At 53.0% G+C, this 27,798-nt stretch overlaps 1 protein-coding gene and 1 long non-coding RNA gene across 4 annotated transcripts; one reads left to right on the forward strand and one right to left on the reverse strand.

The window, feature by feature from the left end:
- Positions 1-1,672: 1,672 nt before the first annotated feature.
- On the forward strand, positions 1,673-4,996 carry LOC147001430 (uncharacterized). The gene is made up of 3 exons (XR_015045004.1): positions 1,673-1,805; positions 1,961-2,064; positions 4,602-4,996. It is a non-coding gene; the product is annotated as an uncharacterized LOC147001430 (long non-coding RNA).
- On the reverse strand, positions 2,177-27,798 carry Tspoap1 (TSPO associated protein 1). Of its 3 annotated transcripts, none has more exons than XM_085829689.1 (32): positions 26,612-27,798; positions 25,818-25,925; positions 25,454-25,582; positions 24,724-24,903; positions 23,980-24,165; positions 22,661-22,738; positions 22,489-22,572; positions 22,171-22,260; positions 21,885-22,007; positions 21,551-21,655; positions 19,749-19,799; positions 19,409-19,429; positions 18,411-18,615; positions 17,709-17,881; positions 16,563-16,678; positions 16,171-16,280; positions 12,835-13,665; positions 12,536-12,687; positions 11,848-12,213; positions 11,522-11,761; positions 10,946-11,134; positions 9,575-10,414; positions 8,853-8,952; positions 8,605-8,768; positions 7,823-7,991; positions 7,239-7,313; positions 6,777-6,845; positions 6,554-6,657; positions 6,394-6,465; positions 6,082-6,186; positions 5,415-5,471; positions 2,177-3,353 (listed from the first exon to the last, which is right to left on the reverse strand). In XM_085829689.1, the coding sequence occupies exons 1-31, from the start codon at positions 26,936-26,938 to the stop codon at positions 5,442-5,444; spliced, it is 5,592 nt and encodes a 1,863-aa protein (XP_085685815.1). In that variant the 5' UTR covers positions 26,939-27,798; the 3' UTR covers positions 2,177-3,353; positions 5,415-5,441. The 3 variants fall into 3 exon arrangements, with proteins under 3 accessions (XP_085685815.1, XP_029339923.1, XP_085685814.1); XM_029484063.2 differs by having other exon boundaries at positions 2,178-3,353; positions 6,813-6,845; XM_085829688.1 differs by lacking the exon at positions 5,415-5,471 and having other exon boundaries at positions 2,178-3,353; positions 6,813-6,845.

Raw genomic sequence — 27,798 nt, forward strand, 5'->3', positions numbered from 1 at the left:
GGTAAATACAGATTCCCGATTAAATGAAAGCATCAGAACTACTTCTCTACGGGGGAGTCAGTTTTCATTAAGGGTGTGGCTCCTGGCAGGTAGAGCATGCTCTGTAGATGGCCCCCACCCACCCAAGAGTATGTGAGCAGTACAGACTGAACTCAAGACGTATCAAAGAGAGAGATGCACACAAAGTTGGGTGGTTAAAGAAAGGAAGTATGGAGCTGAGAGGAGTTGAGAGGAGTTGAGAGAAGGGTATACACATAGGATCAAACTACAGTATACGAATGTCTCAAAGAATTAATAAAAAACATGTCACTTTTCAAATTGTTATGTTAGGGCTGGGACCCTGGCTCAGGGGTAGAACATTTGCCTTGCACATATGAATTCACAGTTTTGCCAAAAGTCATTTGACTTATTACATATATATTTGAACTACTACTACATTTTTTTCTTCATTGAGCTATAAGGCTTTTATGTGATTAATTTTTCTCTTAATACAAGCTGACATCTTCCCATTATTGAAAACAATGAAGCAGAAAGTCTCTTTGTATACACGCATACCTGTTCTCTGGTGTAAATCAGCCATACGGACTTAGCGTTTGTGTTTCCTTTTCTAGAGATGGAACTGGGCCCCTCGCACATGCTAGGCAAGCACCCAGCCACTGAGCCTTGGTTTTGTGCATTTTCATTTTTTTAAGAGGAGGAGATAGTCCATTCCATATCCCCTGCCTCTAAGGTACTGTTCTGAATTTTCATTCCATAGATTATTTACAAACTGGTCTCCAAGTTGGTTTGTTTTGGTTTTGCAGAGATGAAATGGGATCACAGGGGGTCACATGATACCGGCTCAGTTTCATTCCTTGAACTAACTGTGAGAATAGGCATATTTTTTATTTTATTTGCATTGCAGCCCACTGTCAGTTTTCTGCCTGGTTTTGTCCATCTTTCTCTTGAATTGGCACTCTTTTTTATTGATTTTTAAAAGTTGTTTGTGTCCTGCATAAACTCTAACCCTACCATTCTCCTGTATGGTATGAATATTTCTTCATAATCGCTTTTCATTTATTTTCCACATCATTTTCAAGTCATCAGATCTGACAATCTTCTCTTTTAAGTCTTGGTTTTTGTCTCTGTCCCCTTTAAGGTAATAAGTATATGTTCTTGTGTATGCTTTTATAAAATCTTAGCCTTTTTTAATATTTAGATTTTTAGTTCATTGTAAATTTTTGTGCATGTAAACAGGAAGCTATCATAAAGATTTCTTTTCAAATAAACAACCAATTGTCTTAAAACCTGGCTTTTTCTATTTGAGACAGGGCCTCACTCTGCGGCCCTTGGCTGACCTGAATGCTCACTATGTAGACCAGGCTGACCTCGAACTCTTAGAGATCCACCTGTTTCTGCCTCCCAAGTGCTGGGAATTAAAGATGTGTGCCAGCACACCAAGCAAGTCCTCTTAATACTGATGTAATTTCTCTGCTGACGTGTGATTCTACTTTCGACACTTAACCATAAACTGAGCATTTCTAGATGTTCCAATCCACTGGTCTACTAGTTCATTTACCTCTCCTGTGTTAATATGTCACCATTGCAATTACTATAGTTGCTTAATATTTGTTAAGGATGGAGATTGGGGGAGGGGTGTTGCTGCCGCTGCTGCCGCCTGTCTAATCTGTCTCTCTGGAATGGAGCAATGGGCTGGACTTTCCCATGTACACCCTACTCCGAGGTTTTTTGAATATGGTCCCCACCGGTTTGTCTTCTTACAACTCTGCTGTTTCCAGCCGGAGGGGCCCATCTCTTGCTTTCAGGTAGGACTCGGTAATGTGCCTGCTCATCGGTTATGCTTTTCTCAGGTCTGTTATTTCTATGGACTTGGTAAGAGGGGTAGGGAGGGTCCTGTGTGGCCGGCCCACTCTCTTGAAATGATACCTTGTCTCTTCTCTTTCCTGTAATCACCTTCTAGGGTGCTTCTCCGCCACCATCCTACCCTGCCTCACAGCCCAGGGACTCGGCAACGATTCGAGAGGCACTCGGTGCTGATTAGTTTTGGTCTCAGCTGCCGTCAAGGTGAGCTTCTGGGTACCGAAGCCATGAATCCAAAGCCGTCAACGTGACCCATCCCTCTAAGAAGTCTTTTGCCCAGGCAGAGCCCAGCATCAATTTTGTGAAAATAGACTTTATTATAGTAAAATGTCTTTTTAAACAAATGCCCCCCACTATCCCACACCCCTGGAGACCAGGGTAGGGGGCGAGGGCTCAATCAAACATCTCCCACCACAGCGAAGAAAACATGCAAAGAGACTCGCCCAGACAAGGGGTGAAGGATGGGATGGTTAGAGTGAGGGGAGACACCCCTACCCACTCTGAACAGGGAATGTATGAAAATAGCTGCATAAATCCGTCCTTTCCCTCAGCCCCTGGACCCAACAGGGACTGGAAGAAAATGATGCAAGAGAGAAGTTGAATCCAATGAGCAAAATAAGGCAAACCCGACTCCCGCTTTCCGCCCCCTGGTCCCCTGGGTCTGGGAGGATGGGATCACACAGAGGCCAGGTGGCCTGGGCAGGGAGGGGTGGAGCACTATGGGGCGGGGTCAGGCCCGCTTTGGCATGGCCTTTCTCCTCCCCTGGCCTGTGCAGTGAAGCAGAGGGAGGACCTGGACTGAGGCACTGAGTATGTACATATATACACTGAGTATGTACATATATGCACTGAGTATGGACATATATACACTGAGTATGTACACGGCTCTGTCCCCGCCCCAGGGGACAGTCCAGTGCAAACGATCCATCGGGAGGACAGCCAGAGCCATCGTTAGAGTGGTCCCTGTCTCCACCCAGGGCCTATCCTTGGAGCAGGGAAGGCCAAGAAGGGACCTATAGAGCATGGTAGCAAAGCAGGACTAGATGAGAACAGACTGGGAATCCAGAGGAGTGGGTCCAGTCCTGATCTGACAGTGCTTGGTGCTTGATTACTTACTCCGGGGCTCAGTTCCCTCCTGGAAGAGCCCATCTAGAGGACTCCTCACTAAGGATGCATGTAACCCCACCCTCACCAGGTCCCCTGGGTTCCTTTGAGTGCCAGTCTGCTCAGAGATCAGGAGTTGGGTTTCCCTGTCCAGCCAGTGAGTTGATCTGGCACTTCCAGGGCCACTTCTGTCTGCAGGACAGACAGCAGCCTCAGTCTTTTCTGGAGCCCAGCCTTTTGAGAAGTTCCTTTGCTTTGGCGAGGAGACCCTGCTTCTTCTCAGCTATGCTCTGCGACTCTCCCAGTTTGGTCCTGGAGGAACTTCCAGAGCTGAGGGCACAGTGCCAGCCTGGGGGCACTGGAGGCCCTTGTACAGTGATTCTGGGGTCCTGGAATGTAAGAAAGAAGGGTAAGGCCAGGGCCAGCTCCTCCCACCCATGCCTTTGCTCCTTTGTTCTTCTGTCACAGACCTTGCTGCTACTGCAGACACATATACACAAACACACACACATACAGATACACACAGACACATACATATAGATACACATACGCTCAGACATACAGATACATATACACATACAGATACACACAGAGAAATACACACACTCACAACACACACACATACAGATACACTCACACATACACAGATACACTCACACATACACACACATACAAATAAGCACATACAGACACTCACAAGATACACACACATACAGTTAAACACAGAGAGATACAAAAGAGACACACACACTCACAAGACACACACACATACAGATACACACAATCACACATACACACACAGACAGACAGCCATACTCACAAGACATACACATATACAGATACACATATATAGATCGACACACTCACAAGACATAAACACATACATACAGATACACACAGAGAAACACCCACTCACAAGACACATACAGATATGAATGCACTCACACATATACACACATACAGATACACATAGACAGACAGACATACTTACAAGATACACAGGCATGCGCGCGCGCACGCATGCGCACACACACACACACACACACACACACACAGCATGGAGGTGAAGGGAGATGATAATGAGAACCTGCTTAAGGAAGTTCCATGGGACAGAATCTGGGCTCTGCTTTGTCATTGGTAGCTCGGGGTGTCTGGGTGTGTCCCTTCCCTTACTGGGGCCTCACTGTAGGTGCCAAGCTGACCCTCTTCTCCCAGCCCTCTATCTCTCTGCCCGGGGAGGAAGAGCAAGGAAAAAGACACTTAGAGGTAGGAACACCCTCCCAGACAAAATGTCAGGCACCATCTCCATCAAGGCAGGAGGCACAGTGTTTCGTGGGTCTTTGGAGAACCAAGCCAAGGAGAGATGGTGAGGCTCTGCCCTGAATGGCCCTTGAGGGGACTCTCAGACAGCCCCTCCCTGAGTACCTTCTTGATAACCCTCCTCCCTGCTCAATCCACAAGGCTGAGTCTCCTCCTGACTCAGGCCCATCAGGCAGTGCTCTTTGGTGACTTATGGGCAGGAAATCTGGCCAACCAGGTAATCACCAGGAAGCTATTCCCAAATGACAGTCACCTGAACCTGGGCTCAGCCTTATCAACTCTTGACAAACTGCGTTTTCTTTTCTCTCTCTCTCCAGTCCCCACTGCTGCCAAGAGCTCGAGAAGCTCCTGGCCAAAACCAACCAGAGAGCCCAGACTAGAACTGAAGGACTGGGTACACAACCAAAGCTATCGCTGCTGCTGCTGCTGCTGCTGCTGCTGCTGCCGCTGCTGCCGCCGCCACCATATGGGTGACTTGGCAGAGGAAACAACAGGACATACAGAGTGACTCTGTCCAGTCCGGGTCAATAAACTTACAGCCAAGGCTCATGGGAGGAAGAGGGGGATGGGGAGACAAAAAGAAGGGTTCACTGAGCCCCAAAGAAGAATAGCTTGAGGTTGCCGATAGATTTCATCTATTCAAACTCTCCCTTTTATCCTCTAAGCAAAGAAACTTAGGAGACAGGAATAAAAGCAGATGTCTGATAGTCTAATAGTTTGAATCACAGAGGACCAGGGTGGGAAGACTATTATTACTGGTGACGTGACTGTGACACTTTCCTGTCACCAATAATAATCACAATATTATAATACCACAGCCATATAGTATCATAATACCACTGAGTCATAACATGAGTATCACATGATGTTCTAAAAGCTGCATGACAGACAGAACAGGAGGAGTCAGCTAAGGTGCAGTGTCATATGCTAGGATGACATGCCACCCCATGACAGCTACCTGGCACTGCCCAGGGTAATGGCAAGGCAGGGAGAGCGGAGGGCCCATACCCACACCTGGCTCATGACAAGATCCCCCTCTCCCACTCATTGGCTCCATTTGAGGCGAAGTCTAGTGGGGTGAGGTGGGGAATGGAGGTTACATGAGACACGGAAGCCAGTCCCCCACTTACATGTTGCTCTCTCTACACTAGCTCCATCTAGCACTGGACTCTTCTCCTTCTCGTTCTCTGAGAACAGGGAACAAAGAGAGGAGACGGGTTACCAACAGGCCTGCATGCTCTCCGTCAGTCATCGAGTGGCACAGGTACCTGGTGGCCCCAGCTTCACACAGCCTTTGCGTTGGTAGCCACTGTGTGGGGTTTCTGGTTGAAGCTCAGCCTCTTCACACCCTTCCTGCTCTCTGGGTCTGGACACTTAGTTGCATTCCACCCATCCCAAGGAGACCCATGTAAAGAGAACCCAAGAAGTCGGACCTTGCAGGGCAACTGGTTTCAAATGGTACCTGGGAGGCACCCAGCCCTAGCAAGATAGGAGCACCCTGAATAACTGGCTAGTGGCAAGGGTCCTTTTCCACAGGGCTCCTCATGTGCATCAGCCCCTGGGAATCATCAGTTAGGTCAGACGGCCTGAGAAGCAGGGTCCCCGCCATTACTGATCTGCAGACAGGGGCATATAAGAGGACAGGGTGGCCTAGTGGAGCCCTCCTCTGCTGAGCACTTAGGGTTCCTTGGTATCATGGACTCGGATCTCTGAGACTCTCTGCCATTCTATCCCAGCCCCAGCACACCAGCAGGACAGAGCTGAAATGCTGAATTGGTAGCCCAGCTCTTCACTGACCTGACTCTCGGCTTGAGATGTCCCAGACTCTAGGCTGCCTGCCTCAGGCCCAGGGCCTTCCAGGAAGTTGGATGGAACCAGGCCCCTTTGTCCATTCAGCTCCCCCTGAGGAGGAGATGCTGATGAGACTGAGAAGTCCCCAGTCCCGTCCCCTTGACCCTGAGACCCTGGGGAACAGCCTGAGGCCAGCATCCCCACTACGGGAAGTAATCCAGCTCATCTCCAGCCTTCTGCCAGGAAGGCTTGCCCGTACACGTGCCCAGCTGGTGAACCAGAGCACAGTACACCTTCCTTTCCCCACGAGGATCTTACATAGTAGAAACCATCATCGTCCATGTTCCCAAACACAGTAATGACATCCCCTGCTCTGAAGGGCAGCTCTGCCTGTGACGAGAGCAAGGAGCAGATGTCAGACCTGGGAAGGCCTTGTGACCCCGCTCCCCATCACTAGGTATCATCTGAGGGCCCTCACCTCCACATCCATATTGGGGGAGTTCTCCCGAGGATTATAGTCAAATGCGGCCACCATAGGTCGGGAGGTTTTCTGGGCAGCAGAATGAATCAGCTTAGGAGGACCTATCAGGGAGGGAAGAGGCTCCTGAACTCTTCCATACACCGCCCCATGGTCACCACCTCAAATTGCCCCCACCACCCCACTGCCAGCACTCTCGAAGAGTGCAGCCTCCATATCCTACCTCTTCCCAGACACTTGCCCAAAGATGGCTTCTCACCTGGACAGAGCTGTGTAGGACCTTCCAGCTCCACTGTGGAGAGAATGTGCCTCTGAGTCCAGCCTGCCTTTCCCTCTTTGTCCCAGGCTGGGGTGGTGCAGGACAGAGTACTCACCCTCCCATGACAGACACAGGAGGAGAGATACTCGGAACGTCAACACAGGCCTTTGGTTCAGCACTGAACTGAGACCCAGAGCCAGTGAAGCACCATGCTTCAGGGTACACGGAGCCACCAGAGCCAGTGAAGCACCATGCTTCAGGGTACACGGGAGCCACTGGCCCCCACTTGAGGGGGTGGATGTGGGTGAGAGTCTGCTTTAATCCCTTCAAATATTCAAAATCCTGCAGATGTCCCTTCAAAGGGTCACATGGTGCTGCCACACCCCAACCCACACGAAGGGCCATAGGTACCATGGGGGTCTTTACCTTTCTTGGACCGACGAGGCTTGGGGGGAGGCCCGGGTGTGTTGTGTGCTGAGGAGTATACAGAGGGACCATTTCCTGAGTGAGAAAGGCAGATAGAGCTAAGAGAGAAATTGAGGCAGGGGTCGGAGAATAGGGCAGACTAGAGGCCTCTCCCAGGGCTCCTGTGTCCTTGTTGTCTTGTTTTACAATGCTGGGAATCCAGTGCAGGACCTTGCACACTAGGCAAGAACTCTAAGGCATGCACCTGTCCTCTAAGCTTTCTGAGCAAGTTTCTTTCCTTATTTTATTTTATTTGCATTCATACTTGAGTTCACTTAAGGACCTGCACCTCATATGTGCAATAAGAGCTAAACTGACTCTCAGGACCTAAATTACATCTTTGCAATCTCTTCAACAGGCAATACCCTGGGGCCAGCTGCAGAAAGGCGGGGCCAGGGGAAGGCATGCCAGGTTTCAGTGGCTCCACTAAACTTAGGACAAATGAGGCACCTTGAGCCCTCACAGACATCTGAACCTCTCAGGATGGGACTCGATTAAAACCAAGGGTGAGTGGTAACGGGTGAGGAACAGCTGCAGGGTCATACCCGAGGCCTCGGTGAGAACATTTGGGGGCAAAAAACCCCGCTGGAGCAGCTGTTGTCTCCCTGCTGGACTGTCCACAGCCACCTCAGCCACCATGTTGCAGGGGATGTAGCCTGTACGGCCCCCACTCTCGCCCCGGTAGAAACCATCAGCGTCTTTGTCTCCAAACACCTGGAAGCAGAGACCGGTTGTCTCGATACTAGTTCTGCCCTATCTGTGCACCTGGTAGCACCGCACTTAAGAAGAGTGCTCTCTTCTGCAGCCTGGAGCAGAGGAGAGGGCAAGCAGCTAAGACTTAGGACTCAGAGGAACTTGAGAAAGTCATCGCTTCTGTACCCTCCCCCAGCTGCTGTCTACCCAGCCTTTACCTCAAAGCACCCCAGACTGGATCTTTCCAGCCCCAGAGCACGACAGTCTTCCATCAATACTTGGGGGAATAATAAACATGCTAATATTAACCAGCAGATAGTCCCACTGTGCTGACCATATGGCAGATTGAAGTGCTGTGTGTACCTTGAATCCTTCACTCTACAGGCAACTCTGGGAAATCATAAGGACCGATTCCCATTCTACCAGAGAGGAAACTGGGGCCCAGAGAGGTTCTACAACCTATTCAAAGCTCCCCGCCCCCCGGGCAGAAGCAGAAGCAGGGCCCAACCAAATTCAACCATCGGGCTCTAGAAAGCCATGCTCGCTGAGCCTCGCTCAACCTTATGCAAGAGGAAGCTCGGAGAAGATTCTGGCTAGAGACTGGAGCTCTGGCCCCACGGAGTGAGTTAGTCACCTTGAGGAGTTGGCCCTCCCTAAAGGGCAGTTCCTCTTCTCCAGCATCAGGGTTCGGTGACATTGATACAGGGTCATAGTCAAACAGAGCCACAAAGACCCTCACAGGTAGGTCCTGGTGAGGTGGTGCTTCTTGGGGGATCCTTGGAGGGGCTGTGGAGAGGGCTAGGGACACAGCAGTGACTTAGCTCCATCCAAAGCAGGGAAAAAGCTCCCTTAGATCCACCCGAGCCACAATTAGATGCTCACCCAGCTCAGTGGTACCAGACCTAGGCACCCGGGCCCCTCTCCTCTGGGGTCCTCTCCGCCCAGAGTTGTCCTGCCCTCTGGACTCCCCAGTTTCTGTTGCCTGCAAAGAGAGGGCAACAGAGGGCAGAGGTGACATTCTATCCCCTGTGGTGGCCCACACTCCCCGGCTCTGGCCCCTGCAGCAGCGTAAGCAACACAGCAGAACAGGAGCACAGAATTCCTCGCCAGGGGCCTGGCCCAGCCTCGCTGAGGCACCAGACACGCCCACGGTGGAAGGACGGGCGGAGGCGCCTAGCTCCCCAATGGATGAGTGCAGTAGAGGGGCCTGAAGTGGCCAAGGAGAGTGTGAGAGGACAGTCTCCCGTCAGCATCAGGGCTGGTGACTCTCTGGACATGGCATCACAGTCAAGTGTTCTGAAGACACAACTAACTACTCAGAGGAAAGGGCCACCCGGCCGGAGGTGGCGTGTGGCAGGCAGCAGTGATAACAGAATAGTGTGCATCCCAGTTCCGTTCAGCAGAAGCAGAAAGCAGTGGAATGTAGGTGGGAGGAGACAGGTGAGGCAGCCCGTAGGCCCCGCCCCAGCTCTGCCGATGGAGGTGGCAGCGTGGAATGGGAGTGGCTGGTAGGCAGCAAGCAGAGCCACCAGGCAGCAGCAGGCAGGAGGCCGCCCAAAGCGGGGAGTGGGCGGGCACAAAGCGGGGAGTGGGCGGGCACAGACCCGGGAGGGTGGCTCCTTGGTTCTGCCAATCGCACTGCGGCCTCTCCGCTCTGGTTCCCCTTTCTCCCAGGCTGGGAGGCGCAGGTAGGCGTTGGGGCCTGGATTGACTTTCGGAGGTCCCCTGGGCCTTCCTACTGCCGCTGTGCCCCAGGCCTCCCCATCTGTGGGGTAGCAGGAGCTGTTGATGCTGACACCCGCGCTGCCCGCCTCCTGCTCATCCTCAGAATCATATTCAATGCTGATCTCCAAACACTTTGGAGAGAGGCAGCTGACTAAGCTGGATTCTGGAGCAGGGCCACGGGGACACCTCCGGGAAAGACCCGGCCGCCCTCTCCCACCGGGCTCCTGTCCAACCCTGGTGCCCTCAATCACAGGGAGGCTGCCCCTCTCCCGTGGAGGGACCGGCCGTGCAGAGGTCTGGGGCCCGCCATTGCCAAGAAGCCGGCTGCAGTGTTCTCGGGGGTCCTGAGGTCGCTTGCGGTTTGGGAGTTTCTCCGGAGAGCCACCTCCTCTCCTCCGGTTGTTTCCACCAACGACTCCCAGCACATCCTCCAGGTGCTCCCTGACCCCGGAGAGCTCAGGAGACAAGGGACACAGGCCAGGTCCCTGGGGCTGACTGCTATCACAGCCCGGCCCTAGCAATGCAAGTTCAGGCTGGCTAGGGTCTTGGGAAGAGCAGCTGGGCCCTGGTTTCTCCAGCCCTTCCTCCTCTTCCTCCTCCTCTTCCTCCTCGGGGATGCTGAACAGCTTCTTGCTGCAGAGCCGCTGGAGAGGCAACTCCAGTATCTGCTCCAAGATCTCCTCGTCGCTGTCAGTCTCACAAAAGGGGTCTGGCTGGGGCTGGGAGTGGGGAGAAGAGAGCAGCAGGAAAGAGAAGTCCACCAGAAAAGATGAGGGGTCTGCGACCTTTGCCCTCAAAGGAGGACATGGGGTTGGGACCACACACCCAGCCCACCCTTAGCTTCCTGCCAAGAGGAAAGAATCAGAGGGGACAGTGGCTGGACCAAAGTCACACACGTGTCCAGGCTGAACAGAGGAGGGCATAGGTCCCTGTGGGTCAGGAGCATGAGGGAGCAAGCTGCAGCAGTCAGAGAGAATTCTCCATTCCCTCTGCTGAGTCTCCGGCACAAGACCCTGTCTGAGAAGCTTCCCCAGGACTAGGATGCCGAGAGATCTGGGAGAGTAGGGGGAAAAATGAAATGTGGTCCCCTCTCCAACTCCCTAAGGCAGCCGCCCTGAGCTTCTTCACATCCACCACTTAGGATTGGACCCAGGCCACACACCTAGACTTGCTGGAGCAGCTGCCATGGGAATGGAGACCTGTGGAGCGCCTGAGGTCTGGGGCCCACCAGCTCCTCCCCACCCCATTACCTTGGCTCCATTCTCCCTGATGCTGTTGCCAGCAACCTGCTTCTGGGAGGAACAAGGCCTGGAACCCAGTTCCTCTTCCTCTTCTTCCTCCTCTTCCTCTTCTTCCTGGATGTCTGATAAGTCTGAGTTGCGGCTGTGATCCACGAGGGAATTCACCAGGCGAACTCCAAGCTCTGACATATCTTCTTTCTGTAAAAGTCAAGGCAGTGCTTAATGGCTGCAATCCTAATACTCAGAAGGCTATGGCAGGAGGGTGAATAGAAATATCACATTGGGGAAAAAAAAGAGCAGAGTTAAAGAAGGAAAATCGAGAAGGACTCTAAGAAGGGTCAACCCCAGCCAGAATCATAAAGGGTCCCTTGACAGAGGAGGACAGAGCCATGGTCAGAACTCACAATGGTAGGTGTGGAGGAAGGTAAACTAGAGAGTATAACAGGTAACAGAATCAAGAGAAATGTAACAAAGAAGCAGCTATACAAAGCCAAGGAGGGCACCTGAGGCAGGCCAGAGCAGAGGGAGCCAAGGCAGTGTAGAGAGGTTAAGTCTTGATTCTACACAGCATGTCTCCAGTTCTACCTCAGATCTAAGTTTCAGCCCGGAGTCCAGATCTCCCCCATGGCAGGCTTCAATACTTGGCTCCTTCTGGGTCAGCTCTCCTTGGCTGGAGCAAGGTATAGGGCCAGCATCTCCTGAAGTGCACTCCACTTCCTGCTTAGCCAAGGAAGGAGCCACAGGGTCAGGGCCTTCCTGACCCAGAGTTGGCTCGATAGCCCTCTTCTCTCCTGAGATGCTCCGCACAGCTGCCCCAGCCTCTTCCTGCAATGGATGGCGTCAAGAAGGAGCTCAAACTCCAGCCCTTCCTTCAACTTGCACGTCAAGCTTCCCGTTGAAGAGACAGGTACCTGAGAGCAAGGGGCTGGCAGTTCCTCCCGGGGTCCTTTGGCCATCTCTATGGAAAGACTTGCAGGGAAATCTTGAGTTCCGTGGGGGACAGGATGCCGGAGGGGAAAGCTGCTATCCCCAAGCCCTGGGGAGACTGAAGCAAGGGGTGTTCTGACCTCTGGGCTTGGCCGTGGTGAGAGACAGGACATCCCGGCTGGCTGGCAGGCAGAAGCCAGGGCTGGGGCAACGGGGGCCGGGATGGAGTCACTGGACTCGCCATGGGGTGACATAGTGCGTACAGTCACCTCATGGCAGGCCTGCAACAGCTGCAGCTGGGACACCTCCACCAGCACACTGCCTGCTGTGGGGGAAGCCACCTCCATAATCTATAGGGAAGAAGGAAAACAGGGAAGGGAGACTAAGAGAGCCAAGTGGGGCATCAGGATGGACAGCGGCTGGCATCCTGACAGCATTTTTCCCAAGCCCCTTTCTTGGTCCTCCTAACCACATGGCTTCAGAGTACAAGTATTCCAGTCCTTCATGGGCTGCCAACACCCACGCTCTTCATGGGTTTACTATACAGAGCCCCAAAACCAGGACTGTGAATCTCTGCCAGGTCAGGAAGATAGGCTTCTGACTAAGCATAGCGAGGAAGGAGACCCATAGGCTGCCCCTCAGGCTTCAACAGCTGGAGTCCCCAAGCCATACCTTCTGCCCATCAGCATAGATGGCATAGCCTGTAACCCGGACGCCATTGGAGGTGCCAGCAGCATCAATCGTGACAGGGAGCCAACTGATCATCAAGATTCCAGGAGAGGGCCCTGGTTCAGCCTGCACATCCAGTGGGGCATCAGGCAGACCTGGAAGAGGTGAGGCACGGGAAGAAGTACCGTAGGATTCTCTCTGACAGAAGTGATGGCCACATCCCTGAGAACGCATGCAAGGCCAGTCTCCCTTATGGCCTGGCTTCCTGGGTTTGGAGGACACCATTATCCCCACATACATACCTGCTGGAAGTGTGGTGAACTGCAAGGTAGCAGCTCTCTGCTCTGGCCTCTCCCAGCCTGGTTCCCAAGACCCCTGAGATGGGATCTGAGCCTCCACTCGGGCCTGATAGAGTGTGCCAGGTCTCAGGTTACAAAAGGTTGCCCAATAGGTGCTGGGGCGAGCAGGTGGGCACTCTTCTCCGTTGAGGTAGATGGCATGGGCCAAGTTGCTATTCCCCGGCACCCAGGCGATCTCAGCAGATGTGGCTGTCAACCGATGGATCCGCAGCTGGCTGGGTACCACCCCAGCCCCGGCACCCACAGCCAGGCAACAGCGCAGAGGGTCTGAGCTGCCCTTGCCGGTTAGGGCCTGGACAGACACATGGAGAGGCCCAGTCCGCAGGTCCATGTTTTCAAGCACAGCTTTGGGGGGCACCCCAGGCCCCAAGGCCTGACGAAGTTCCCCATTGACAAAGATATGGAAGCCACGCAGATCTACTCTCTCAGGAGGCAACTCCCAGGCCAGCACCACACTGTGGGCTAACTGCTTGAGAACTGTGATGTGTCGGGGGTAAGGCACAGCCAGAGGCTCGCCCAGTCCCTCTGGTGGGGGGCTCAGACTGAGTTCATCTCCTGCGGCCTCCTCCTCTGGTCTGGGCTGGCTACGTCCCCCGCTGCTCTGGCCCCCACTACTGCAACCACCCCCGCCTCCACTCAGGAAACTGAGCTCGGGGCCTGAGCTGTGCGACGAATCAGCCAGCTCCCGAGGGAGGGTGGACAGAAGGTCATCATCAGACACGCGCTCTACAAAGTTGGAAGGGACCAGGCCCCTTCGGCCATCCATGAGCTCCCCTGACAGAGGGAAGGTGGGGGAAAAGCAGGGGAGGGAAAGACAAAGAAGAAGCAAAAAAGAGCTGATTTGGTCATGCGGTTTCTCAATGGCTACTTCATAAGTATCTGATGCCAGCCAACCTTTACCCGCCGGTGAGTTTAAGAGACGAGGGCAATCAAGGTTTTAATTAGAGAGCCTCTCCTGACTTCTGTGGGTGTGGTGACAGGGTTTTCATCCCTCGGGACATTGCCACTTAAATCTTACTGCATATATGGATCACTTAAAATATGAATCATTAGAATTCAGAGTCTAAATAAGTCCAGTCTGGGAAGTAGTGAGTTTGGGAATTTCTATGTGGCTTCCAAAGCAACGAATACTGAACTATTTCTAGGAAAAATGTCATGATGTCCATAGCCCATTTTAAAGTAGTTCTTTTTTCCACTTACATACAGATCAAGCAAACATGACAAGGTGTAGACGACTGTAAACCTGGGTGGAAGGCACGTAGACACTCTTAGCCCTGTGCTTTGATGTTTTGTTTTGCTTCATTCTGTTGTGATTTCATGTTGCCCAGGTTGGCCTTGAATTCACTGTGTAGCCCAGGATGACTCTGAGCTTCTGATCACACATAAACACAGACCCCTCACAAACACTAGGATAAAGAAGGTTCATCGCCCATGCTTTTACACAGTGTCAGGGATTGAGCCAATAACTTTGCACATGGTAGGCAGATGCTCTTATCAAATGAACCACACTCCTACCCCTCTGGATGTATTCTACATATTTAGAAACTTTCATATTAAAAAGCTGAAGTATCTGGGAGTAGCAATATATATCTATAATCTCAACTCTTAGCAGTTCAGGTGGATGAGAAGTTAGGACTAGCCTGGATTACTTAGTGATATTTTTTTTTTTTTTTTTTTTTTTTTTTGGTTTTTCGAGACAGGGTTTCTCTGTATAGCCCTGGCTGTCCTGGAGCTCACTTTGTAGACCAGGCTGGCCTCGAACTCAGAAATCCACCTGCCTCTGCCTCCTGAGTGCTGGGATTAAAGGCGTGCGCCACCACGCCCGGCTCTTTTTTTTTTTTTTTTTTTTTTTTTTTACTTAGTGATATCTTATCTCATAGTGATATCATATCTCAAAAGTGAGGGTGGCTCATGAGGGGGTGGGAGAGCTGACTCGGCAGTTAAGAGAGCTGGCTGCTCTTGCAGATGACCCAGGTCCTCCCAGCACCCACATGGTGACTCACAACTGTCTCTAATTCCACTTCTAGGAGATCTGACGTCCTCACACAAACAGAACATCAATCCACCGAAAAATAAAACTAAAACAATCATTTTGCTAGGCAGTGGTGGCACACACCTTTAATCCCAGCACTCAGGAGGCAGAGGCAGGCAGATCTCTGTGAGTTTGAGGCCAGCCTGCTCTACAGAGAGAGTTCTAGGACAGCCAGGGCTACACAGAGAAATCCTGTCTTGAAAAACCAAACCAACCAACCAAACAAACAAACAAACAAACAAGAAAAAATGTGATGGCTCATCAGTTAGGAGCACTCGTTTTCTCTTGCAAAGGACACAAGTTCAGCTCCCAGAACCCACAAAGGCTCCAGAGAATCTAATGTTATCTTCTGGACTCTACAGGCGCTCATGTACAAGGTCCTAGGTACCAACCTCAGTAAGAACAAAGATCAAAACAAATACAGAGATAAATTAAGCACAATTCTCCTGGAAGCCGTTAACCTAGCTCTTCAGCATCTACCCTTCTGGGGAGGTTAGCTGTTAGGAATACAAAGACGGCCTTCAACACACCCAGTAGCTGCTCTTGGAGCCCCTGGAAAGGAACTAGGCAGGCTTCAAAGTTCTCGGTGTTCACTCAGATCCGACCCATTTTCTAAATCTCTGCACACAGAAGTGGTCTATGCCATGTTCTAAGCACACCTCACTCCATGATCTAACCTTCCCACTGTCGGAGGATGCAGCTTGGAGTGCCAGCCAGTGGCACTCTGGAAGAGGCTCCTGTGGCCATTCATTCCTTCTGAACGTTCTAGCAGCTGATATAGTCTTAGTGAGTCATAGGCCCCAGCTGCATGCTGAGTCCCGTGGTTGGCTCCCGTCAGAACCTGGACAAGAAACTCAGTCCTGCCCCGGCCCTGACACCTACCTACCACCTGCTCAGACCATGTGAGATCTGAACATGACCCCTTCTCCCCATATCTGACTGGAGTCCAGCCCCCAGTGCAGACAGAGGCCTGACCGCAACTCTTGCCAGTGTTAAATACTGCCATTCTCTGCCTATGAGCACTAAAATGAATCTAGCCAAAGTATCCTGTGACACTCTTTCTACCATCTGGACTGTTAGACCCTGGCCTCCTCCAGACCAATCACTTTCTCTTTCCCTGCTGGCTACCCCAAATCTCAGGGCATCCCTTAGCTGGGCTGGATTGAGTGTGCTGAAGAGTGTAACAGGAAGGACCGAGGTCTTCAGGAGCAGGAGAATGGACAGGGTGATCCCTACAATCGTCCTACCTTCAAAAAAGCCATCCTCGTCCATGTTACCATAGATGTAGATATACTCGCCCGCTGTCAGAGGAAGCTCGGCCTCTGGATTCTCATTGGGACCCTCAAAGGGGTTGTAGCTGTTGGGGTAGTAGCAGAGGAGGAAAACAACCCTGGCTGATATCCCACCTCCATACCCAGATTCTCACCGTCATGCAGCAAGCCTTTCTAGAGGCACAGCTTCTACTGTAGCCAAGTCGAGCACTCACGGTATCCACCTGGCCTCAACTATGCTATAAGTACAGGGTTCAGCCGGGACCCATGGACCACCTCCGCTATGTCCAGGGGTCTCCATCTTCATCCATACCTGTTCCCCATGCACCCCAATTCTGAGGGTGGCAGAGTGAGTAAGAGGGACCCACCTATAGCGTGCTAGGAAGACCTGGATTCTGGCTCCTCCCGAGTGACTCTCCGGAGCTGCTGGGAGCAGGGAAACACTGTCTACCTCCAGTTCCTCCACCTCACTGGCTGTGTCCACCTGGGGCGGGAAGAAAGAGTTAGTTCCTCTCAAAGGTCTAGGGTTCAAGGACACTGCAGGCAGAGTAGCCTGGAGTTTCCTAAAGGAGACTTGAGACAGAAGGTCTGTGACGCACACAGCTTTCCTAGTCCTAGCTTTCCTAGCTTTCCCTGAGTCTTTGCTCCAACCCAGGAGATAAAGCACCTCCCAGCCCAACTGGTAGGCAGGTCAGAGGAGAGCAGGCGTCTGTGACAGTTCACTCCCTAAGTTCGAAACTCAGCAAGTCATCTCACTGTAAAGAACTAGAAGCAAGAAGGAAGACACCCTTTGATTTATCCCCATGACTGTACCTCCTGCTTCAACCCCACTGGAACTCAGAACTTAGGGCTCCCCTGAGGCTAGCCCAAAGTCAGTGCCATCTTCCTATCCCACCAGGGGGCAGCAGAGGGCCAGGGCTGGGTTCTACCACTTTTCTGAAACTCCAGGTTAGTGTTGCTTCTGGCCTGTCCCCTCTACTTTGCAGAAAGGGGTAGAAATAGGTAGAAAGGAGATCAGAAGAACTGTGGATGATGTAATAATAACCACAGCTGTCATACGTTGGACATCTCCTGGTGCCCTCATAATAATCTTACAAGGCAGGTTTGTCACCCACAGTGTACAGATAGGGAAACCAAAAGCCCAGAGACACTGTGTGTGACTTTCCTAAGACAAAGTTGGGATCCGAATCAGAAACCTGTGCCCTTTCTCACATAAGTGACTGTTTCCACTGCGGTTGTGCATATGAACAGACTCATTATGTGAACCAGGCGCCAAACTGTCTCCTCCACCAAACTCAAGACTCTAGGGCCTCTCTGGACTCCAGAGAGGTACTGATGGTAGGCAGGCCCTGGAGAGCAGGCTCCACCTGAGTTCCTACCCATAAAAGGAATCCACAGGCCTTCTATGCTAGCTTGGAATCACGAACCACCTAACTCCTTCCACAAGTCAGGACCCACCCCTGCCCCTTCCCTAAGCCAACACCAGAGCCCAAAGTCCCTGATCCGGCACTAACCTCTGGTGTGGGACATGACTTGGGGCTGTTGTGGATGGACTCTGAGCGAGAAGAATTAGAAAGAGACTCGGCCTTCTTAGCTGTCCTTCGAGGGACTCCAGTAAGGGTGGTGAGAGCAGGTTCAGAAGATTTGGGGGTGCAGCGTCCTGGGGAGCCCGGTGGGAGGTCGAGATCTAAAGAGAAGATGCCAATGGGTTTGGGATCAGTGGTCTGAGGAGGGACTGGGCAAATAAGGTGAAGCTTCCTGGATATGGGTACCTGGCCTGTATACCCAGATTTCTTAACAATAAGGGACATCTTTGAGGAGAAGCTCACTGTGATTCCTATATATCCGAATCCTCGATCAATCATCAATGCTTGATGAGACGCATCGGCTTCTTCCGACCTCATGGCTTAGAAAATGATCGCTTAAAGAGGTTAAGCACCAGGCTAACTCCAATTGACTGGTAAGAGGGCGGAGCTAGGGCCACTACATCTGACCGGCCTTCAATTCTCCACTCTTCCTAAGACCCTGATACTGACTGATAGCACTCACCTCCCAGTTAGAGGCCAGTGGCCTGAGATCTTGGATTTAAGGAGGTGTGTCTTTAACTTGCCGTGTGACTTTGTATGAGTGGCCGGCCTCTAATCTTGAACTCCTTGCATTATACAAAGTGCCCAGATCTGAGGATTCCAGACCAATGTCACTAGAGGACCCCTTACCTTTGGGGCCGGACCCCTGGCAGGGCTGAGGGATAGAGCAGCAGCAGTGGGGGGGCGGGTGGTCCCCAAGGGCATTACAGCCCAAGGCTGAAGTAAGCAGATCCAGAGGGCCTGGGTGCAGACGGAAGGCCTGGAGCTCCTGCGCCAGAAGGCTGAAGCGCTCAGTCTGGCTTCGGCACTGGCCCTCAAGCTCTCGAACCCGGGCCTGAAAACAAGATCCACTATGATTGGCCAGGCCTAGCAGAGCTGTACAGCGCTAGCCAACTCAATGTAGTGCCACATCAGGCTTTCGTTTACACATGTGTCTCTGCCACCCCCTGAGCACCAACCTAAGGTACCAACTCTCAGACCCAGGCCAATGGCACACTTGCCTCAGAATACTTAGAAGCCAAGGGGATCTCCTCAGCCCATAACCACCACCAACAACAACTCAGGGGTTTTCTTAGCTCTGTGCCTCACTGTTCTCCCAGAGGCAATGACCCTGCCCTCAGAGGAGTGGGCAAAAGGTTCCATGGGAAGCTATAGATGTCTTTATATAGAATGGGCCAGGCCTCAATTACCAGGCAAGTCTCTAGATCAAGGGCTCACCCACTGACAGTGTCATAGGGAACACAAGTCAATGGGTGAAAACTTCCTCATGGTCCTCAGTGGTGGTGCACGCCTTTAATCCCAGCACTTGGGAGGCAGAGGCAGGCGGATTTCTGAGTTCGAGGCCAGCCTGGTCTACAGAATGAGTTCCAGGACAGCAAGGGCTACACAGAGAAACTCTGTCTCGGGGAAAAACACACACACACACACACACAGGCAGGAAGGCCCTGCATCTGCCAAGTTCAGTAGCAAGTCTGGGATAAGGCCAGCCCTCATGCTCTGTAAGCTCTCTGGCCTATCTCTGGAGCGATGGCCCTTCTGTTGGATATCAGAGTTGGTCCCTGGGGGAAGAGATATGAAAGTGGTGGGGAGGTGACACTCAGGATGTGGAGGGCATAAATAGACTGTACCTGCATGGAATCCAAGGTAGACTGGTGAGGAGAGAAATCATGGAGAGGTTAGAACACTTAGTTCTGTGGGTCAATAACCCAGAAAGGGATGGTAATGAGGGGCCTCTGGAAGATGGATAGCACCCTGTCAGTGCTGTGAGCTGAGAAGGCTACAAAGGACATTTCAAAGGGAGAGCAGCTTCTGAGATCAGTGGCAATGGGTGACCACAACCACAAGACTGGGGAGCCCCCCGCCCCGTGTACCCAAGCCTAAGAAATAAAAGGGATTCCATCCGGCCTCAGAGCATTAAGGGCCCTCCTTCCACCACCACCCCACTCCCGTTCACTTCAAGGCCCCTACCTCCAGCAGCTGAACGGCTCCCTCATGTTCCCTCTTGGCTTCTGCCTGGGCCTACAAACAGAAAGAGGCAAGGTGCTGAAATGGAGGCTTGCACAACAGACCCAAGGTAGAGAATACAGATGCGTGAGGGAGGAGAAGAGTGAGAGGCAAGGAAGACAAGGGAGACACAGGGCAGGGAGGAAAGGAGAAAGAGTCTGGGGAGCCAGGAGCCACGGGGTTTCCTCCAGACTCCTACTCTGAGCTATACTTTAAACAGGAACAACCTCCCCTTCTGGTGGATGAATCCCCCGAATCTGTCTATGACTCCTTCTGAGCCTCTTTCCCCTGACTCCTGTCTTCTATCCCTTGGAATGTCAAGGTACCCCTGGACACAAGTCACTTTATCCTCTCTGCTGTCTCCTGGGCATCTCATTGATGGACCCAAATACCCACAAGGTAAGTCTTCCCATAGATCCAAAGTCATGTCCCGTTGTCTGTGATGTGTCTGTGATGTTTTATGATACCCCCAAACCTGCAAAACTTGAAACTTGAGGTGTCCTGTCCCCCAAAGTTGTTGCCCTGTCCAAATTAGTTTTTGTCAACTTGACCCAACCTGGAGTCTCCTGGAAAGAGGGACTCTCAATTGAAGGGTTGTCTTGATCAGACTGGTCTGTGGGAATGTCTGTGAGGTGTCGTCTTGATTGCTAATTGGTATAGGAGGGTCTAGCCCAGTGTAGGCAGCACCATCCCTAGGCAGGTGGCCCTGGGCTGTATAAGAAAGCTAGCTTAGGGACAGTTGTGGTGGTGCACACCTTTAATTCCAGCATTCTAGAGTCAGCGCCAAAAGGAGCTCTGTAAATTCAAGGCTAAATTCTGCTTCACACAGAACATTCTGGAACAGCCAGTGTAATATAGTAAAACCATGTCTCAAAAACGGAAAAAGAAAGAAAGAAAGAAAGAAAGAAAGAGAGAGAGAGAGAGAGAGAGAGAGAGAGAGAGAGAGAAAGGAAGGAAGGAAGAAAGGAAGAAAGAAAAGAAAAGAAAAGAAAAGAAAAGAAAAGAAAAGAAAAGAAAAGAAAAGAAAAGAAAAGAAAAGAAAAGAAAAAGGAAAAAGAAGGCTAGTTGAGCATAAAACATTGGGAAAGCTAGAGAGAGAGCCAGTAAGGGGCATTCCTCCATAGTCTCTGCTTCAGTTCCTGCCTGGACTTCTCTCGATGGTGGACTATCTATCTATCACCTAGAAGTGTAAACTAAAATTAACTCTTTCCTCTCCTAGCTTGCTTTTGGTTATTGTATTTGTTACAGAAACTACCATAGTTTACATTCACCCTTCCCATGCTGGGGTGAGGGAGATGAAAACCTATTCTTCCCAGGATTCAAGTAGACAAGGGGTGACACAACAGGGGTCTTATGATTTATCCCCAAACTATATTTCTGGTCCACCTACCTGTCTACCCTTCACTGTTACTTGCACCCTCCTAGACCACTGTCATGGCTCTGTTATCTGCTCACCTGATGGAGGCCACACCCAGTACCCCTCCCACCAGCATGATCTTGTTAAGTTCTGTGCTGTTTCCTGGATGGAATCAACCTGAATTTTTCCCTTTTATTTTCAAAGTCAGGATCACACTATATCACCCACACTGGCCTCCAATTCAGGATTTGGGCACTTAATTGGTCAAGAACCCTCATTTTGCTCCCCACTGTCTCCCTAGTGTTTAGCCCATGGCAGTGGGTAGACGAGAGATGCTCATTAGATGAATAGGTGGCAAAGCTGGGGTTCAGCCACCCAACATCCACCCTTGCCTGGTTCCTGATCCCACCTGCTGCAGCCTCCGGACCTCCTCCTGCTTCTCCTGCAGGCTGAGCCTAGCCTGCTCATGCTCCACCTCCAGCTGCTGCCGCCGCTGGGCCACCTCCCGCATATGCTGAAACACAAGACGGTGTGGGTCAAGGCCAGAGTTTTCCCACCCCACCATTTCCACGGAAGACTGAAGGCCAGGGAACCTCAGCTACCACCTGCTCCAGATGCCCTCTGTTAAAACGAAAACCCAAGCTGGAAGTGACAGAAGCTGGCAACCCCTGACCTCCCTCAGGCCCTAAAGCTCCACACATGGCCTCTTGTCCCACCTTCTCTTCATGCCACAAGTCTCTCACCTTCAGCACCTGCTCCAGGCTCTCCAGCTTGCTTTGCAGGCCCTGGCTCTTAAGAAGGGCTGAGTCCCTCTCCTGTGTCACCCCCAGGAGCTGTCCCTTCAGCTCCGAATTCTCCCATTCCACCTGGAGAGGGGGTACATTGACAGGGAGGTGGGTACGTAAGCTCTGTCCCACGAGCAACAAGCCAAGGGATGGGTGGACAGTTCCCTTCAAATTCCACCCCAAAAGGAGACCTTCAGGCCTCAGTGAGGCACAACTGTCTCCAGAGGCATGGCAGAAACCGAACCTGCTCCTTCTCTGTGGCTCTCCCACTGAGCCGAGAGTTCTCCTCCACCAGGCGGGCATTTTCATTCTGGGCTGCCCTCAGTTGTAGCTCCTGTGGGGTGGAGTCACACAAGCGCTGAGGAAGGGACTAGCACCCCCTTTTCTCAGCCTCTCATGTGAAAGAATCCTCCCTCCCAGGCAAGGCCTCCTGTGGAAACCTGCCATGGTCAGGAAAGGAAAGTTCGAGAACAAGAGGATTCTTTGAGAACCGGGGATGCCAGCAGAGCTGAGGGAGCCTGGGAGGGAGAGGGAAGCTGGATCCTGGGTGATGGGAACTTACTAGCTCCTCACATCGCCTCTGCTTTTTCCTGGCTTCCTGCTCCAGACTCTCACATTTCTTTCGCTTCTTGCAGAGCTCAGACTCCTGTGGGGTCAGAACCGAGGGCTTCTCATGGGCAAAAAGGTACAACTGCCCAGAGCAGGCTGCCCCTGGCCCTCAACCTCGAACTTACCAGATGCTGTACCCTTTGCTGCTTCTCTGGTTCCCTTAGGACTACCTGTGGGCTCTCCACATCATCCTGAAGTACAGCCTGCAAATAGCCAGGAGCAGGGGGCATGGCACCAGAGAACAGAGCCTCAGAGCAGCCTGTCCCCAACCTAGCCTGCCAATGGGAAGATCTCATCTCAACGAGGACATCTCTGCCTAGGGAGTGGGTGAGGGGTGCTGTCTGCCCACCGCTCCTAACATCTCCAGCCGACATGGAAGGATAAAGGTTGCAGCCCTTTATCTGTGACTCATAGTGCTTTGAGATCCCAGGACCCATGTGTGCCCTGGGAGATGGGTCCTTTATCCAGGCCAAAGCTTTCCCGTTTTAGCTTCCAGCAGCCTTACTGCTCTGCACTCAATAACTGTCCTGGACGTCCTTCAGTGACTAGCCGAGAATTAGGAGGCTGCTTGGATTCCCCAGGGATATATGTGGTGTTCTTAGAGCTAGGGTTCTGGATCATCCTGTCTGAGCTTGGCCTAGAGTAGTGCAAACCTAGACAGACCCTCCTGGCTTCCGCCAGGCCCACCCCCATCAGCTTCCCAGTTATTCCTGCAAACTTTAGAGGACAGATTTTGATAGGCGGTGCATCTTCCTCCATGGGTCAATCAGACTGAGGGACAGAATCTGAGCAAGCAGCAGCACCCCTTCCTGCACCCTGACCCCGTGGTCACTATCAGGTCTTCCTCCCTTCCAGCCTTCTTTCCAGGAGGCTAATCTAAACGCTGCCCACCTAGGATGGTGAAATAGGAGCAGGCCCCTGGGTCCTGAACATGGGGTCCAGGCCCTCCGAGCAGGAGCTATCTAGCCCCTCACTCAATGAAGGTCTCCCGTACCTGGAACTGAGTCGTATGCACCGCCCCGCCGGGATAACCCGGGCCAGGCCTGGCCGCCGGGCGGACGCTGAAGGGGGCGTCCCCGCTCTACCGCAGTTGCGGGAGGAGGCGGTGCGGGTTGGGCCCCGGGCGGCTGCCAGGGCAACCAGGGATTTGCGGCCGGGCTGTACCACTATCGACACGGCAGGGGCGGCCAGGCTGGCCCCGTGGGGCACAGGCCTGCGGAGGGAGGAACCCCGAAACCCCCAGGGGTAGGGCGCGGCGCAGGTACCAGCGCGGGAGGCTTGGACAAGTTCCTGTTCTCTAGTCAGGAAGCCTCCCTAGACCCTGGGAAAGCGAGCATTTTACCAAGGGGTCCCCATCAGAGTATCGGGCAGGGGGAGATTCCCGGATCGCCCTGACCCCCGCATCTGAGCACACTCACACACCTGCCCTTGCGCAGGCGCTCACCTCTCCCGGGGCCCCGGGGGCCGGCGCCCCTACTCTAGAGGGGGCAGTAGGACCCGGGGACCGGGCAGGCCGGAGCGGCTCCCGCTGGTTGCGCAGGGCGATCTGCCTCTGCAGCCGCAGCACCTCCCGTTGGGACTCGCGCAGCAACCGGTCGAAGTCCCGCATATGCAGCCACTGGGGACCTTCCTGGGGTGGGGCGACCAGGAGCCGAGTTAGTCCTAACCCCTTTTTGGCCCCTGATCACCTCCAGCACCACCCGCTCTCTACCATACTGGGTCGGTTTGGCTGCGCGGGAAAGTGCTCATCCTCCCTTGCATATATGCTTGGTCATATAAGCATGAGTATGCAGCCACATGCCTTCCCTGGCCCGTGGGCAGACATTCACAACAACTCGGTCACTGGGCGCTCGCCGTGTGCCTGCCCTGTGCTAAATGCCTCGTGAACAATCCTTCACACAAGTGTGAACTATGTGTGGATTCCTACAGACAGATCCATGGGCACACAGCTTCAAGCCTGGAGCACGGAAATGTCCAGGTCTTGGACTCAAGCATGGCTCCACCCCCTTTGGTTCAAGCGCCTTCTCCCCACTCCCACCTGGGCCGTTGCCAGGGGAACCTACTCCCGAGCAGCCTCCACCTCTCCGTTTCATTTGCATCTCATTAACATCTGGTCCACATCCCACACGCCAAGCCGACATCCTTGCGTAGGATCCAGCAGCAAGAGAAGCCAAGGGCCCCTTCGCACCTTGCCCACCAGAGAGAGTCTGGCCTGCAGCTCTCTGCACTCCCGCTGCAAGGCAGCAATCTGTTTGTCCTTGGCCAACAGTGCACTGGCTGTCTCACTGAGGTCTCGGGCTCGCTGGCGAGCTAGAGCCTTACGGCACAACTCCAAACTGGATCCGGGTCGGGGCACAGGGGCACTCACCTAGCCAGAGGTGGGGGTAAAGCCAGTGGTCATCTGAGGGTTTTAAGGTACACCTCCCATTCCTCATCTTCCAGAGAATTAAAATGAAACCCAGTCTGGGGCCTCAGAGAAACTGAATCCTCATTGAACCCTATCCAGGCAGTCCCCAACCAGGATCGAAAGCGTTAACACTATATCTCAGTTTAGGCTTTGAGGACACTGCTAATTCAGGGCTGCCACTATGATGGGTCTTCTCCCTGCCCCCCACTCCAGCTCCACACCCCAGATGAGCTCAGCAGGAGGCTGCAACCAGCTCCAGCACGAGTTAATCTAGAATTGTGCTCCCTGGCTTCTCAGGAGCCTCCTCATCCACTCCCTTTCCCTCTGGTAGCTCCAGACACCTTCAACCTTCCCCAGGGCCAGCATTTCTCTTTCTTCCAAACCCCTGAACTCCTGGGTTCCTGGGTAGTAAGTCTATGACTCCCAAGCCCACTCCTTGTGACCCAGCCTTGGTTCTCCTCTTCCCAAGTCACCCAAGCCTCCACCCTGCCGTCTGTCCGTCTGTCCTCACCACCCTCATGTTCGTTTCCTGCAGCTTCTGTGCCCTCTCCTCCAGGCGCTTGGCAATGACTGCCAGTTCAGCATTCTTCCGCTTCAGCCTCCGTACCTTCTCCTCCGTCTCTGGGAAGCTGCTTTTTCTCTGACAAGGAGTCAGCCAGAGTTGGACTGTGTAGGAAGAATCCCACAGACCCATTCCTACTACCCAAAGCCCTAGGCTGGAGCCTGGGCACACAGTGAGATCCTGGCAGTGCTAAGCAAGGGTCCACTGGGGTTGGGGCATGGGGTTATGTCACCCGTGGGTGACTCCCTCCTTGGAGAGAATGTTTATAGGCTGATCGGGGGTACTGAGGGAAACCTCACTCCCCAGGCCTCACCAGCATCTGGTTTTCCTCCTTCAGGATGGTACAGCGCTGCTGCAGTTCTCCCAGGGCCCTTAGCAGCTCCAGATTAGGCCTGTCCCCGAAGCCTATGTTGAACTTGGCCTGGCATAGGGAAGGACCAGGTACGGTGTCTCAGAAACCTACTCAACCTAGCCAGAGTCTTCCGTGTGCAACATCTCCACTCTATAACCCAAGGGTGAAGAAGGTTCTCTCTTGTGTCCCAGGCCTTCAGAGAGGGGTGCCACCAGGACCTAAGGAGAAGGGACAGTCCCATCCTCCATGCCTTCAGCGGCAGCCTCACACCATTCTGGGGCATTTCCTGCTGTTCCTCTATGCTTGCCTTTCTACCCCACAGCCTTCTAGGTAATGCCAGATCAAACTCCCTCCCCATCCCTCTAGACATCTTGGGTCTGTAGAGTCCCCTGCCCTCCCCTAAAGTCCTGCTTCCTTCATCCTCTCCAGTAGCTAGCTCACTCACACCCACCCACAACAAAATCTTCCTTGGCTCAGCCCAGAGCCCACCTCCACACCCCCCAGCATACCAAGATCTCCCCAGACAGACTCGTGGTGGAAGAGACCTAACATAATCAGAAAGAGACACATGTACCCACACTGAGAGCCAGAGCCAGAGAGAACGGAGCGAGGCCACTTAGATTCCCGTCCAAGGAAGGAAGGACAGATAATCACACAGACAGACTCAGACAGAGAGAGACAGAGACAAGAAATGTGGGCAGTGGGACTACAGGCTATGGCCAGACCATCTTGCAGCCCTCTCCATCCTCTCTTACCTTATAAGCCTGTGCCTCCTCTTCCTCCAGCCTGTAACAGCTGTACCCAGGGCTCTCTGCTTGCTGCCCCAGCTTGGGCAGCCCGGTCTCTGTTGCTTCAGGATCAGTATTCCCGACAGGTCCAGGGCTATGAGCTTCCTCAGGCTTGGAACTCTCTTCAGACCTCAATCCTTTAACCTGCAGAGCTGTCGGAGTACCAGCAATGCTTGGAGATGCATCTCCAGGTTTGCACCCCTGGCCCTGAGTCCAGTGCTGCCAGGCAGGCAGTGCCCATGGCTCCATGGCTCCAAGGTCTCCAAGCCGTGGGAGGGTTGTCAGTTGCTCCATGGTTTCGGCAAGGGGTCCCAGAACCTGGACCTGGGGACATCACCCAGGCAAGCGGGAAGACTGACAAGGGTCATGCCAGACTACACCATTCTCCCTGTAAGCGTTTGGCTTCTCTGAGGCTCCATCAGAGGTTGGCTGAGCTCTTCCCACCCACGAAGGAGGGTTCAGAAGGTATCGGGGTTGCCAGACTGGAGCTGGGGTTTGCTCATGGTTCTCTCGTGTGTGTGTGTGTGTGTGTGTGTGTGTGTGTGTGTGTGTGTGTACGGGGAGGGGGGCAAGGGTGTCCCTGGGTTGGGGGGGGGTGAGAGGCCACCACCAGGAGTGTCTGGCTGAAGGTATATGTACATATGCCTCCAGGTCTGTCCCTGCAGGTCAGTGATGTTTTAATGTGATTGGAGGATGAATACCCCGACTTCTGTATGTTGAGAAGGGTGGTGCTATGTGTCACTGTCTGTGCCTATTTAAGAATTACCAGTTGTTTAGGCGTGGGGTAGGGGCTGTCTGTATTGCAGGGCTGTGGCAGTGTGTGATGCTGTCGCCGGTCCTGTCTCAGTGTTGTAAAGCCCCGTGTATCTGTAGTGGTGTGTGTCTTTCAGTGTCTGTGAGTCTGGCCACCCATCACGACCCCTCTGCCTGGAAAGGGTCCTCAGGAGTTCCTGGGAATGATCCCCAGTGATCCACTGTGGTCCTTTATCTCCAGCTTTTCTCTCCGCTGGCTGCCGCCGATCAGTTGCTGGGTGGCTGGGCGGTCCTAAGGAGGCCTGGGTCGATGGGCGGCTTGCCTCATAGTCTCTGCCTCGGCTAGTCTCAGCTCGAGGGACTGCAAGGGTCCCTCACGGTCCCGGAGCTCCCCAAATGAG

Source organism: Mus caroli, unplaced genomic scaffold (assembly GCF_978045245.1).
Source record: "Mus caroli unplaced genomic scaffold, Mus_caroli_1 scaffold_13, whole genome shotgun sequence".
Classification (NCBI taxonomy): Eukaryota; Metazoa; Chordata; class Mammalia; order Rodentia; family Muridae; genus Mus; species Mus caroli.

Excerpts from the sequence above, each read along its gene's own strand:
- Tspoap1 (XM_085829688.1), bottom strand. The coding sequence starts at position 26,938 with ATGGAGCAACTGACAACCCTCCCACGGCTTGGAGACCTTGGAGCCATG. Across the intron at positions 24,904-25,453 it reads AGGAAACGAACATGAGGGTG|GTGAGTGCCCCTGTGCCCCG; the intron begins GTGAGGACAGAC and ends ACCTCTGGCTAG. Across the intron at positions 6,658-6,812 it reads TCCTACACAGCTCTGTCCAG|GTCCTCCTAAGCTGATTCAT; the intron begins GTGAGAAGCCAT and ends CCTCCCTGATAG.